This window comes from Pristis pectinata, chromosome 5 (assembly GCF_009764475.1).
Source record: "Pristis pectinata isolate sPriPec2 chromosome 5, sPriPec2.1.pri, whole genome shotgun sequence".
In the NCBI taxonomy this organism is placed as follows: domain Eukaryota; kingdom Metazoa; phylum Chordata; class Chondrichthyes; order Rhinopristiformes; family Pristidae; genus Pristis; species Pristis pectinata.
Window position 1 is genome coordinate 3,298,776 of NC_067409.1, and position 14,493 is coordinate 3,313,268.

General features: G+C 53.0%; 1 protein-coding gene across 1 annotated transcript in view; it reads left to right on the top strand.

Annotated features, from left to right (window-relative positions):
- LOC127570412 (NFX1-type zinc finger-containing protein 1-like) overlaps window positions 1-14,493 on the top strand; it is a 28,627-nt gene that overhangs the window by 6,708 nt on the left and 7,426 nt on the right. Inside the window, exons 3-11 of the mRNA XM_052015970.1 lie at window positions 940-1,080; window positions 2,522-2,667; window positions 3,414-3,554; window positions 4,330-4,516; window positions 6,748-6,883; window positions 8,042-8,161; window positions 10,380-10,534; window positions 12,466-12,611; window positions 13,570-13,680. Of these exons, the coding sequence (XP_051871930.1) occupies window positions 940-1,080; window positions 2,522-2,667; window positions 3,414-3,554; window positions 4,330-4,516; window positions 6,748-6,883; window positions 8,042-8,161; window positions 10,380-10,534; window positions 12,466-12,611; window positions 13,570-13,680 (1,283 nt within the window). The remainder of the gene's footprint in view (window positions 1-939; window positions 1,081-2,521; window positions 2,668-3,413; window positions 3,555-4,329; window positions 4,517-6,747; window positions 6,884-8,041; window positions 8,162-10,379; window positions 10,535-12,465; window positions 12,612-13,569; window positions 13,681-14,493) is intronic.

A 14,493-nucleotide genomic window follows, 5' to 3' on the forward strand; every position in this document is an offset into this window, starting at 1 on the left:
GGTGGGGTCTTTGATTATGCTGGCTGCTTCACCAAGGCAGCGAGATGTATAGACAAGAGTCCATGGAGGGGAGGCAGGTTTCCATGATGTGCTGAACTGTGTCCACAACTCTCTGCAGCTTCTTGCAGTCCCGGGCAGAGGAGTTGCCGTACCAAGCTGTGATGCATCCAGATAGGATGCTTTCTATGGTGCATCGATAAAAGTTGGTGAGTGCCAAAGAAGTTGGAACGTCATGTTGCAGTTGTACAAGATTTTAAGGCTGCACTTAGAGGACTGTGTCCAGTTTTGGTCACCCTGCTACGGGGAAGATGCCATTAAGCTGGCAAGAGTGCAGAGGAGATTCACGAGGATGTTGCCAGGACTCGAGGGCCTGAGTTATAGAGAGAGGTTGGACAGGCTGGGTCTTTATTCCTTGGAACATGGGAGATTGAGGGCTAACCTTATAGAGGTGAATAAAATCATGAGGGGATTGATAGGGTGAACAAACAGTCTTTTTCCCCAGGTTGGGGAATCAAGGACTAGAGGGCACAGGTTTAAGGTGAGAGGGGAGAGATTTAATAGGAAGCTGAGGGGCAACTTTTTCAACCAGAGGGTGGTCAGTTATGGAACGAGCTGCCAGAGGAAGTGGTTGAGGCAGGTACATTAATAGTGCTTGGACAGGTCCATGGATAGGAAAGGTTTAGAGGGATAAGGTCCAAATGTGGGCAAACAGGACCAGCTTGGATGGGAATCTTGGTCAGCATGGACTGGTTGGGCTGAAGGGCCTGTTTCCCTGCTGTATGATGAAGGGGAGCTGACCTGTGGTGTGTCAGGGAGGGGAGATCCCAGCGACGGAGGGGTGGACTGACCCCCTGCGGCGCGTCTCCCCCCGGGGGAAGGGCTGACCCCTGCGGCGTGTCTCCCCAGGGAAGGGCTGACCTCTGCGGCGTGTCTCCCCAGGGAAGACCTTTATTGGTCTGAAGCTGGTGCAGCTGCTCCTTCACAATGCGAGGCTGTGGCAGGCGGGCGCGGTGTCAGGGCAGGACACCCCTATCCTGATCGTCTGCAACACAAACCACACCCTGGACCTCTTCCTGGAAGGTGAGGCGCTCATTGCTCCTGTGTTTCACTGATTCTCAGAACTTGTGACAGCAATAACCCAATTATCAATTAACCAATCAACATTCCCTCGCTCTGTGGCACCTCCCCTACACATCACCTGTCAGTTGGCTGCATTAAATTCCATTCTCCATTTTCCTGACCAACTAACCAGCCATCTGTACCCTCCTGGCGCCTATTATCATAAGCTGCCTGTAAGTCTCAGTCATATCCACGGAGACCGTTATCTAACACACAGCCCTCGTCAACCCTCACTACGGCACAATACAGGCCCTTTGGCCCAAAATGTTGTGCCAACATTTTATCCTACTCTAAGATCTATCTAACCCTTCCCTCCCACATAGCCCCCTATTTTTCTATCAATGTCTCTTACATGTCCCTAATGTATCTGCCCCCACAACCTCTGCCAGCAGTGCGTTCCACGCACCCACCACTCTGTGTCAAAAAAAACTTACCCCTGACATCCCCTTTATACCTTCCTCCAATCACCTTAAAATTATGTCCCTGCATGTTAGCCATTTTTGCCCTGGGAAAAAGTCTCTGACTGTCCACTCGATCTATGCCTCTTATCATCTTGTACACCTCTATCAAGTCACCTCTCATCCTCCTCCTCCTCTCCAAAGAGAAATGCCCTAGCTCACTCAACCTATCCTCATAAGACATGCTCCCCAATCCAGGCAGCATCCTGGTAAATCTCCACTGCACCCTCTCTAAAGCTTCCACATCCTTCCTATAATGAGGTGACCAGAACCGATCACAATACTCCAAGTGTGGCCTGACCAGAGTTCTGTAGAGCTGCAACATCACCTCGCGGCTCTTTGTTTGCTGCTCCACAGAAACCATCCTATCCGGATGCATCCCGGCTTGGTACGGCAACTGCTCTGCCCAGGACCGCAAGAAACTGCAGAGCGTTGTGGACACAGCTCAGCACATCACGGAAACCAGCCTCCCCTCCATAGACTCTGTCTACACTTCCCGCTGCCATTTCTCAAAGACCCCACCCACCCTGGTCACTCTCTCTTCTCCCCCCCTCCCATCGGGCAGAAGGTAGAAAAGCTTGAGAACACGTACCACCAGGCACAAGGACAGCTTCTATCCCGCTGTCATCAGACTCTTGAACAGACCTCTTGTACACTGAAGATGAACTCTTGATCTCACAATCTACCTCGTCATGGCCCTTACGCCTTACTGTCTGCCTGCACTGCACTTTCTCTGTAACTCTAACACTTTATTCTATTTCCTTTTATCCATTTGTACGACCTTGACGTATTTGCGTATGGAATGATCTGTCTGGATGGCACTCAATCAAAAGCTTATCTTGAAACATGTGACAATACAGCTACCATTTATCAAATTCAGGCACATTAGGCAGGAAGAAGCTTCCCTTTAAAGCCATGCTGACTGTCACTGACTGATCCCTCAGGGCTCCTCGAGTCTAATTGCTCCAAGATCGTGCGCATTGGGGGATTTTGCAAGAACAAGGAACTGCAGAGTTTCACCCTGGAGAACATTCGCAAGACGAGACTGCATGCAATGTTGACGCCCCTGCAGAGACACCGATTCAAAGAGGTGGGTCTGCCTGTGACCTTGGTATGTTGGGGGGGGTCTCTGAGACGATGTCGTCATGTGCACAAGTCCAAGTGTGCACAGGTGCAATGAAAAACTTACTTGCAGCAGCATCACAGGCACAGAGCATCAGATAAGCAACATTCACAGGAAAAATAATTTAAACATAAATTGTAGACACTTTTTTACAAGAAAGAACACAATTAGAACAGAAAAGTAAAGTCCATTTTAGTGCAAAGTGATCAAAGTGGTCACAGTGTTGCTAAACTGTAGTGATTAGGGTTGTGCTGCTTGGTTCAAGACCCGAATAGTTGAAGGGAAGTAGCTGTTCCTGAACCTGGTGGTGTGGGACTTCAGGCTTCTGTACCTCCTGCCCGATGGGAGCTGCGGGAAGATGGCACAGCCCAGATGGTGGGGATCTTTGATGATGGACGTTGCCTTCTTGAGGCAGCACCTCCTGTAGATACTCCCGATGGTGGGGAGGGATGTGTTCGTGATGTATTGGGCAGAGTCCACTACTCTCTGCAGCTTCTTGCGTTCCTGCGCATTCGAATTGCCGTCCCAGACCGTGATGCAACCGGTCAGGCCACTTCCAACAGGACACCTGTAGAAGGGGACCTGAGGGACACCCTGAGGGCGGTGGGTGTATGGAAAAAGCTGCTAGAAGAAGCAGTAGAGGCAGCTACAATTACAATGTATGATTGTCCCTCGAGAGGCTGAGTCCCTGTGACCGGTGTGACCTGTTCCAGATTAAAAAGAAGATCGAAGACACCAAGGCCGACATCGTTTACTGCTCCAAGGTGCTGGAGATGCTCCCAGTGGGAATCCTGCAGGACGAGGAGCTGGCTCCCGAAATGAAAGCTGACGTGGAAGAGCTGGGGCTGCCCTCGGTAACTGAGGCCAGGGGATCTCGGCCTGTGGGACAAGGGAGGGGTTGGTGTTGGCGGGGGGGGGGGTGTTTGTTACGGCAGGATGGGGCACCTGGATCTCGGGGAGGGCGGCAGGGAGGGCAGGAGGGTGATGGGGCGAGGGAAGGCAGTGGGGGGGTTCCAGGAGGGAAGGGAGGGGGCTGGTTGCATTTGGAGGGGGCAGAAGAGGAGGGTGGTGGAGTTGTTACATGGTGGAAGGCAGCAGTGGGGGGGGGGGGTGGTTCTGGAAAGCAGGAGGTGGGCAGTTTCTGGGTAGGCAGGGGTGGGGGAGGTGCTGGTTTGTGTGAGCGGGGCATCTGTGTTTATGCGGAGGGAGGGGTGAGCAGTGGGGGTTTTGTGGTGGGGAGGGAGGGGTCCTGGGAGGAGGACAGTGGGGATCTAGTTTTAGGGAAGACTCCCAGGGAAGGAGATGAGGACGGTGGGGCTTTGGTGGGAGGGAGGGGAGGTCTGTGGGGGTTTGGTGATGGAGAGGGTTGTGTGGTAGGGAGGGAGGGGGTGGATGGTGGGGGTCTAGTGGTTGGGGGTGGGGTCCCGGGGAGGGTGGTGGGCCTCTGGTGGTAGGGAGGGAGGGAAATATGCTGGGGGTTTGGTGGCTGGGGGAAGGAGTTGAGGGAGGGGTCCCGGGTAGAGAGGAGAGCATGGTGGGGGTCTGCTGGTGGGGAGGGGGTTAGGGTTCTGCTGGGATCCCTTGGGCGGGCAGCAGTGATACTCTTGGATCCCTTCTCCCACACGGCAGATCCCCCTGAGTAACTCGAAGAGTGGGGTGGTGTTGGAATGGTTGAAGATACCCCTGCACCTCCGGCCACAGACGGACACGGACAGGAGGCCAGCACCCCGGGCTCTGGGGACCGACCAGGCCCAGGAAGGGATCAACCCCACCCGGTACTTCCCATCCGGACCATCGCAGGAGGCGGCACCGACAGGCGAGTCCGCACTTTGCCATCCGGGTTAACCTCTCAGCTGCTGAGGGTGGCGAACTCGGCCAATGACCAACGGCCGGTCCCTCCCCCGTGGTCAGTTGCTCCCCCCCGCAGCCGCCGGGACCGGTGGTCAGTCCCCCCCCCGCAGCCACTGGGTGGATTACCGAGGGAGGGGCCCCGCTTCCCTTTGTTGCAAACCTTGGGTTCAATCTGCTCCCATGGGATCTCCCAATCTGCTTATCCCCCATTTCTTGTTCCAGTCCCGAGCTTCAGGAATTGGCTTCACATAGAACATAGGACATAGAACATAGAACAATACAGCACAGGAATAGGCCCTTCAGCCCACAATGTTGTGCTGATCTAATTAAGCTCATGACACCTAATCCCTTCTGCCTGCACATGATCCATATCTGTCCATTCTCTGCACACTCCTGTGCCTTTCTAAAAGCCCCTTAAATGCCTCTATTGTATCTGCCTCCACCCCCACCCCTGGCAGCGTATTCCAGACACCCACCACTCTGTGTGTATAAAAAAAAAACTTGACTCACACATCTCCTTTCAACTTACCCCCTCTCACCTTAAATGCATGTCCTCTAGTATCAGATATTTCAACCCTGGGAAAAAGGTTGTCTACTCTATCTATGCCTCTCATAATTTTATAAACCTCTATCAGGTCTCCATCAGCCTCCAACATTGAAGAGAGAACAACCCAAGCTTGTCCAACCTCTCCTTATAGCTCATGCCCTCTAATCCAGGCAGCATCCTGGTGAACCTCTTCTGCACCCTCTCCAAATCCTCCACATTTCTGCACTGATTGAAACAAAACCCCTCTTTAGGTTAAACATCTGGATGAAATCTCCCTGCACCCATTTCTGTTGTGGGACTGGTCTCCCATTGGCTTATACTGGAGAAAGACTGTCTGATCCAGCCCAAAACCAGGTGGGTTTTATATTGGGCTAAGTAAATTCGGCATGTCCCCGACGACCCTCAAATTTTTACAGGTGCACCACCAAAGGCATCCTGTCCGGATGCATCACAGCTTGGTACAGCAACTGCTCTGCCCAAGACTGCAAGAAATTGCAGGGAGTTTTGAACATGGCCTTGTCCATCACGGAAACCAGCCTCCCCTCCATGGACTCAGTCCACTCTTCTCGCTGCTTCGGGAAAGCAGCTAAGGTAATCAAGGAACTCAATGGGCCGGATGGCCTAATTCTACTCCTATATCTGATGGTCCTATGGTAATTTATTCTGTGATTGCTGAGGCCACAACAGGGTTGCAGTGGCTGAACCCTCCTTTGTACTGGTTTATTATTGTCATTTGTACCGAGGTACAGTGAAAAACTTGTCTTACATACTGATCGTACAGGCCAATTCATTACACAGCGCAGTTACATTGAGTCAGTGCAGAGTGCATTGATGTAGTACAGGTAAAAACTAACACTACAGAGTAAAGTGTCACAGCTACAGAGAAAGTGCAGTGCAATAAGGTGCAAGGTCACAAGGTAGATCGTGAGGTCAGAGTCCATCTCATTGTATAAGGGAACCGTTCAATAGTCTTATCACAGTGGGGTAGAAAATGTCCTTGAGCCTGGTGGTATCTTCTATCTGATGGAAGACGAGAGAAGAGAGAATGTTCTGGGTGGGTGGGGTCTTTGATTATGCTGGCTGCTTCACCCAGACAAGAGGTAAAGACAGAGTCCAAGGAGGGGAGGCTGGTTTCCGTGATGCGCTGGGCTGTGTCCACAACTCTCTGTAGTTTCTTGCGGTCCTGGGCAGTGCAGTTGCCGTACCAAGCCGTGATACATCCAGATAGGATGCTTTCTATGGTGCATCGATAAAAGTTGGTGAGAGTCAAAGGGGACAAACTGAATTTCTTTAGCCTCCTGAGGAAGTAGAGGCGCTTGTGAGCTTTCTTGGCCGTGGCATCTACGTGATTTGACCAGGTCAGGCTGTTGGTGATGTTCACTCCCAGGAACTTGAAGCTCTCAACCCTCTCGACCTCAGCACCATTGATGTAGACAGGAGCATGTACACCGCCCCCTTTCCTGAAGTCAATGACCAGCTCTTTTGTTGACATTGAGGGAAAGTTTGTTGTCATGACACCATTCCACTAAGCTCTCTATCTTCTTCCTGTACTCCGACTCATCATTATTTGAGATACGGCCCACAATGGTGGTATCATCTGCAAACTTGTTTATTGCAGGTAATCTAAACCCTTCTCTTTCCCTCTGCAGTTAACACCGGCTTTGTGACCTCCAATGAAGAGGAAGGGGAGTGGGTAGCGGACGGGAGTGCTCCCCGCGACCCTCCGTGTAGCGCGGAACAATGGGCAGGAAGGAAGTTTGCTTATCTCACTGGTGCAGACACCAGGTATGGTGCCCGTGGCTGGGGGGCACACTGGCTTCGAACCATACCCACTCCGGGCTGTTAGCCCTGCGTTCAGCTCCCAGTGGTCAGGGGTTCCCGATGGCCAAGCACTGGCTGCAGGGAGTGGGGCTTTGGAGGAGGAGGTGGACGGCCAGGTCAGGAAGAGTTTAATCCGGGCCCCAAGGAGGAAGACCTGGGGCTTGGGAGGGTCCTGGACATAGGCACACAGCATGGAAACGGGCCCTTCAGCCCATCTAATCATTGCCAACCATCCGCCACCTATTTTATATGAGTCATGGAGCCATACATCGCAGAAACAGGCCCTTCGGCCCATCTGTCCGTGCTGCCTGCTGTATCCAGCTACGCTAATCCCATTTGCCTGCAGTAGGTCCAGAGCCTTCTGTGCCTCAGCAACTCTGGTCTGGAGGTGGCTTAAGTCTCGCGAGAGTCTCTGCCTCCACATGGGAGGGGCCTTTGGCGGGAGCGGCTAATGGGTGGGGATTGGTGGGAGGGGCTGATGGGAAGGTTTAATGGGAGGGGCTGCTGGTGGGGCCAATGCGAGGGGCTGTTGGTGGGAAGGGCTGGTTGGGTCAGTGGGAGGGGACAAGGGGAGGGGCTGTCAATGGGAGGGGCTGTCTGGATGAGTGGGTGGGGCTGTCAGTGGGCGGGACTGTGTAGATGGGTGGGGGGCTGTCAGTGGGAGGGGCTGTCTGGATGAGTGGGGGGGTGTCGGTGGGAGGGGCTGGTTGGGTCAGTGGGAGGGGACGGGGAGGGGCTGTCAGTGGGAGGGGCTGTCTGGATGAGTGGGGGGCTGTCGGTGGGAGGGGCTGGTTGGGTCAGTGGGAGGGGACGGGGAGGGGCTGTCAGTGGGAGGGGCTGTCTGGGTGAGTGGGGGGCTGTCAGTGGGAGGGGCTGGTTGGATCAGTGGGAGGGCTGTGGGAGGGGCTCTCAGTGGGAGGGGCTCTCAGTGGGAGGGGCTAGTTGGGTCAATAGGAGGGGCTGTCGGTGGGAGGGGCTGTCAGTGGGAGAGCCCAGTGGGTGGGATTGTGGGGAGGGGCTGGTTGGATGTGGGAAGGGCTGTCGGTGGGAGGGCCCAGTGGGTGGGTGCAGTGAGGTTGTGCCCACCTGTGACTGAGGATCACCCACCCTCTGGTCCTGCAGGGACGGGGAGCTGGCCATCTGCAGGTGCCTGTCGGAACAGAGCGTCATGAGTGCAGAGGAGGTGCGGGACGTCGACAGTGTGTGGGAGCTCCCTCTGGATCACCGCTGGCGGCTCTACAGGTACCTGCCCCACCCCCTGGGAACTGGGAGAGCAGCCCTGCCGAGGGGCCGAAGGGTCACTTCAGGACCTCCCAAGGCGTGGCACAGCCAATGAGGTTGAGGAGGTCGCAGGTGGGGAGGGTGATAGGCAGATGCAGGTGAGAGGTGGAGGTGACAGAGGGCTGGTAGGGAAGGAAGGGGGAGCATGGAGCCAAATAAGGGAGGTGGGGAGGGCAGATGGGAACAGTGGGGCGAGGGGACCCAGTGGGAGGGTTGTGTGGGTGATGGGGGGACTGGGGTGGGTGTAGGAGGGACTAGGTAGATCAGGAGGGGTGAGAAAGGGACAGAGGGGGATTGGACCTGAAGTTGGAGAATTCAATGTTGATGCCGTCAGGTTGTAGACTACAGGCAGAATATGAGGTGCTGTTCTTCTCATTCTACTGGCAGTGGAGGAGGCTGAGGGCAGACGGGTCGGGGTGGGAATGGGGAGGGGAATTAAAATGGCCGGCAACCGGGAGCTCCAGAAGACCACGGCTCCCGGAGCGCAGGTGGTCAGCAAAGTGGTTACCTGGTCTGCGCTTGTTCTCATCGATGCGGAGGAGGCCACATCGACAGCACCAAATGCAATGGATAAGATGCACGTGAATCTCTTGCCTCTCCTGGAAGGGCCGTTTAGGCTCCGGATGGTGGGGAGGGAGGGGGTTGGCACAGTTTCCGTCAGAAGTTCTTCTAGATTCCAGTATTTTAATCACTGACACACACACCGTGGGCAACCACAGCCAACAGCCTCCATTGCCTTCACACAAGCCTGGATGGTCACGTTGTGGTGATTGTCCTCATGGGAAGGGCTGGGCTGCCAGATAACTGGGAGGTGCACTGTCTCCGGAGAGGATGGATTATGGGATCAGTCGAGCATCAAAGGGTAGAACCCTTGCACTGTGTTGTCCCTGTCCTGGGACGGTGTGGAGGGAGCTTCACCCTGTGTCTGACCCCAGGAGTGCGTGGTGGGATGGTGTGGAGGGAGCTTCACAAGATCACAAACTTCACAAGCAGGCCATTCGGCCCATCGAGTCTGCTCCAAAGAAAAGGAAAAAAGAAAAAGAAATGAAAAATTGGGATGGGGGGGAACAATAAAAAACCTAACCCCAATTTCCGGCCTTATCCCCATATCCCTTGATACCCCGACTATTTAGATACCTATCTATCTCTTCCTTAAACGCCTCCAATGATCTGGCCTCCACTGCTGTACATGGCAAGGAATTCCACAAATTCACCACCCTCTGACTAAAGAAATTTCTCCTCATCTCTGTCTTAAACCTGTATCCTCTAATTCTGATTGTGCCCTCTGGTCCTGGACTCACCCACCAAGGGAAACAGCCTAGCCACATCTACTCTGTCCAGTCCTTTCAACATGTTAAATGTCTCTATGAGGTCCCCTCTCATTCTCCTGTACTCCAGTGAGTACAGTCCAAGAGCCGACAAACGCTCATCATATGTAAGCCCTTTCATTCCAGGAATCATCCTCGTAAATCTCCTCTGAATCCTCTCCAACATCAGCACATCCTTCCTAAGATATGGGGCCCAAAACTGTGCACAGTATTCCAAATGAGGCCTCACTAGTGCCCCGTAGAGCCTCATCAACACTTCCTTACTTTTATACACTATACCTCTCGAAATGAATGCCAACATAGCATTCGCTTTCTTTACCACCGATCTGACCTGGTGGTTAACCTTTAGGGTATCCTGCACGAGTACCCCCAAGTCCCTTTGTACTTCTGTACTTTGAATTTTCTCTCCTTCTAGATAATAATCTGCCCATTTATTTCTGTTTCCAAAGTGTACAATGGCACATTTCTCAACATTCGCACCCTGTGTCTGACCCCGGAAGTGTGTGATGGGACGGTGTGGAGGGAGCTTCACCCTGTGTCTGACTCCAGGAGTGTGTGATGGGACGGTGTGGAGGGAGCTTCACCCTGTGTCTGACTCCAGGAGTGTGTGATGGGACGGTGTGGAGGGAGCTTCACCCTGTGTCTGACTCCAGGAGTGTGTGATGGGACGGTGTGGATGGGAGCTGTACCCCACACCCAACCCTTACCGTCCCTGCCCTGGGAGAGTGGGATCTAATGCCCCGTGACTATTCTTCACTAACTTAAGCACAAAGACTACAACAGTGTTGCTTCTCTGTGTCACTGATCCACTGTCCACTCTCACGCTCTGACACTGAGATCTGCTTGTTCAGGAGGTGGAGAGCAGCCTACCAGGACAAGCTGAATGCCTCGATGAGTGAAAACCTGGAGCTGTATGAAAGTCTGGCACAGGATCTGCAGGCACTGGAACTTGAGGAAACCCTAATGCTTCTGGGAGAGGCTGCAGTGATTGGCATGACGACCTTAGGTACAAGTAGAACAGGTTTACAGACTGACACTCGTGTTGGGCTTAACATCAGACTACTCAGCAGGTCAGGCAGCATCTGTGGAGGGAAATGTACAGTCGACGTTTCGGGTCGAGACCCTTCATCTAGACTGAAAGAAAGAGGAGAGATAATTCTGTTTCTTCAGATGTCCAGGATATGCAGTTTTTTTGCTTTTAGATTGAGGTTAATAAGTGTGGAATTGTTTTATTAAATTGGTTTATTATTGTCACATGTACCAAGGTTTTGCCTGCCATCCATACAGATCATTTCATCACATCAGGTAGTACAAGGGAAAACAATAACAGAATGTAGAATAAAGTGTTACAGTTTACAGAGAAAGTGCAGTGCAGGCAAACAATAAGGTGCAAGGTTATAATCAGGTAGATTGAGAGGTCAAGAGTCCATCTTATCGCACTAGGGAACCGTTCAATAGTCTTATAACAGTGGGATAGAAGCAGTCCTTGAGCCTGGTGGTAGATGCTTTCAGGCTTTTGTATCTTCTGCCCAGTGGGAGGGGGGAGAAGAGAGAATGTCCAGGGTGGGTGGGGTCTTTGATTATGCTGGCTGCTTTACCGAGGCAGTGAGAAGTGTAGACCATAGAGGGGAGGCTGGTTTCCGTGATGTGCTGAGCTGTGTCCACAACTCTCTGCAGTTTCTTGTGGTCCGGGCAGAGCAGTTGCTGTATGTAATGCATCTGGATAGGATGCTTTCTGTGGTGCATCAATAAAAATTAATCTCAAGAGCAATGCTATTGTCTGCTGGAGTGTTAGAGGGACAATTATATACATCCGTTACATGAACCCTACCACTCTCAGCATATAGGCAAGTGTTAGACTGCTTGCCTGCATAGCAAGCTCTCACAAACAGCTGAATCAAAGACTAGGGCACCTGATCCAAAAGTTTAAAGCTCTAGGATCCAAGACCACCCCCTCTGGCAGCTCATTCCAGATACCAACTGCTTTTTGAGTGAAAAATTTACCCTCAGATCCCCTTTAAACCTTGTCCTTTATACCCAAGTCCTCTAGTGTTAGACTCCCCTACCCTGGGAAAAAGACTGTATTTGTGCCCCTTATGATAGGGGTTTACAAAATCATGTCACCTTTCCTTCAATGTCAGCAAACAAAAGAGCTGGTCATTGACTTCAGGAAAGGGGGCGGAGGACCCACTCCTGTATCAAGGTGCTGAGGTCAAGAGGTTGAGAGCTTCAAGTTCCTTGGTGTAAACATCACCAACAACCTGTCCTGGCCCAACTACGTAGATGCCATGGCCAGGAAAGCTCACCAGCACCTCTACTTCCTCAGGAGGTTCAGAAAAGTTGGCATGTCCCCATTGACTCTCACCAACTTTTATCGATGCACCATAGAAAGCATCCTACCCAGATACATCACGGCTTGGTACGGCAACTGCTCTGCCCGAGACCGCAAGAAACTGCAGAGAGTTGTGGACACAGCTCAGCACATCATGGAAACCACCCTCCCCCCCATGGACTCTGTCTACACTGCTCACTGCCTCGGTAAAGCAGCCAGCATAATCTAAAGACCCCACCCATCCCGGACATTCTCTCTTCTCCCCCCTCCCATCAGGCAGAAGATACAAAAGCCTGAAAGCACGTACCCCCAGGCTCAAGGACAGCTTCTATCCTGCTGTTATAAGACTCTTGAATGGACCGCTTGTATGTTAAAGATGATCTCCCAAACTACCTCGTCGTGGCCCTTGCACCTTATTGTCTGCCTGCACTGCACTTTCTCTGTAACTGGAACACTTTATTCTGCACTCTGTTATTGTTTTCCCTTGTACTGTCTCAAAGTACTTATGTTTTGAAATGATCTGTATGTATGGCATGCAAAACTAAGGTATTCACTGTATCTGGGTACATGTACCAATAATAAACGATACCCCCTCTGTTCCACAGGGACCGCGAGGTACAGAACCCTGCTACAACATGTCAGGCCACAGATCGTGGTCTTCGAGGAGGCAGCCGAGGTTCTGGAGGCCCAAGTGTTGACCACCCTCACTCCGGACTGCCAACACCTCATCATGATCGGTGACCACCGACAGGTAAATTGGGGGGTGGGGTGGGGTGGGTCTGTTGAAGGAAGTGGTGATGGGGAGGGGGTGGGTGAGATACGGAGATACGGAGCATCCAGTTGAAAGACCCACTGTTGAGACCCTACCCCTGGTGAAACATCTCTTTGCTCAATGCCCCCATCCTGGAGACTTACTGCTAGAACCAATCCCCCAGTTACCATGGAAACCTCTGGTGGGGGGGGGGGGGGGAAGGAACTCTCCCTGATCGGTGGAGAATTGGGATCACCTTACCAGCCCCTGCAGCCTACCTTCCCAGGCCCAACCTCCGGACACCCTCACAGGGTGGGAACAGGAGGCTGTTTGGCCCCTCTGTCCTGTTCCGTGTGGGATCTTGCCTCCCCACAGCTTGGACTTTTGACACTACCCTTAAGGTTAGGGAAAATCTTCCAGCCTGGCACTTAATGTGAGAGTGCCCCAGGATCGATGGCAGTTTACGTACAACATGCGGCGTAGAACATAGAACACGGAACAGTACAGCACAGGAACAGGCCCTTTGGCCCACGATATCTGTGCCAAACACGATGCCAAATTAAACTAATCCCTTCTGCCTGCACATGATCCACATCCCTCCACTCCCTGCACGTTCATGTCTGTCGGACAGCCTCCTGAACACCACTATCATATCTACTTCCACCACCCCCAGCAGCCCGTTCCAGGCACCCACCACACTTGCCCGGATTAAACCCCAAAAGTTCGTGGGAGGGTGTTCCAAACCTCCCCACGGAGGGCAGGCGGACGGGTCCTGTGAGGCTGGGAGTCACCCACGGGAAGCCCTGGAAGGAAGCCCACCTCATGGCCAGCCCCACTGAGGGTGGGATAGGGGGTGGAAGGAAGGAGAAGAGGACGAGGCCTCAGCAGGGAGCCGGGGAGGTTTCGGGCTGTCTGCAGATCTGGGGTCCCACTCATTCTGTTGCCTCCCTTCCTGCAGCTCAGGCCAAAGGTGGCAAATTACCGGAACGCTGCCAAAATGCGTCTGGACATCTCGCTGTTCGAGAGGATGGTCTTAAACCAGATTCCCTTCGTGCAACTCAGTCAGCAGGTACGAGCAGTGGGCTGACAGGGTTTGGGGAAGGGTCCCAGCCAAGGTCTGGGGGAGCTGCACCTGACCCAAGTGTTGAGAGGAGATCACTGGCCTGTTGCCTCCAAGGCTTGCCTTCATCAGTTGGGGCACTGAGTACAGGAGTTGGAGGGAGGGGGTGATGTTACAGCTGTGCCAGACGTTGGCGAGACCGCACTCGGACTAGTGTGTGCCGTTCTGGTGGCCTGGGTACAGGAAGGATCTCATTAAGCTGGAAAGGGTGCAGAAAAATTTCACGAGTATGTCACCAGGATTGGAGGGCTTGAGTTATAAGGAGAGATGGGATAGGCTGGCACTGTTTTCCCTGGAGCGAAGGAGGCTGAGGGGTGACCTGATAGAGGTTTATAACATCATGAGGTGAATGGTCACTATCTTTTTTCCAGGGGAGTCTAAAACGAGAGAGGGGAGAGGGGAAAGATTTAAAGGGGACCTGAGGGGCAAGTTTTTCCACACACAGTGTGGTGGGGATATGGAACGAGCTGCCAGAGGAAGTGGTAGAGGCGGGTACTTGGACAGGTACATGAATAGGAAAGGTTTAGAGGGATATGGGCCAAACACGGGCAAATGGGACTAGTTTAGGTAGGCATCTTGGTTGGCATGGATGAGTTGGGCCGAAGGGCCTGTACCATGCTGTATGACTCTGTGACCTTTCAGAATTTGCCTGGGTTCCATGTCCCCCCAAGCCCGAGGATGCCTGAGCATGCCTGATGAGGGCTGGTCCTAGTGTATTCCCTGGGGAGTGCAGGTTCTGGCCCAGCTTTCCCAAAGATTCAA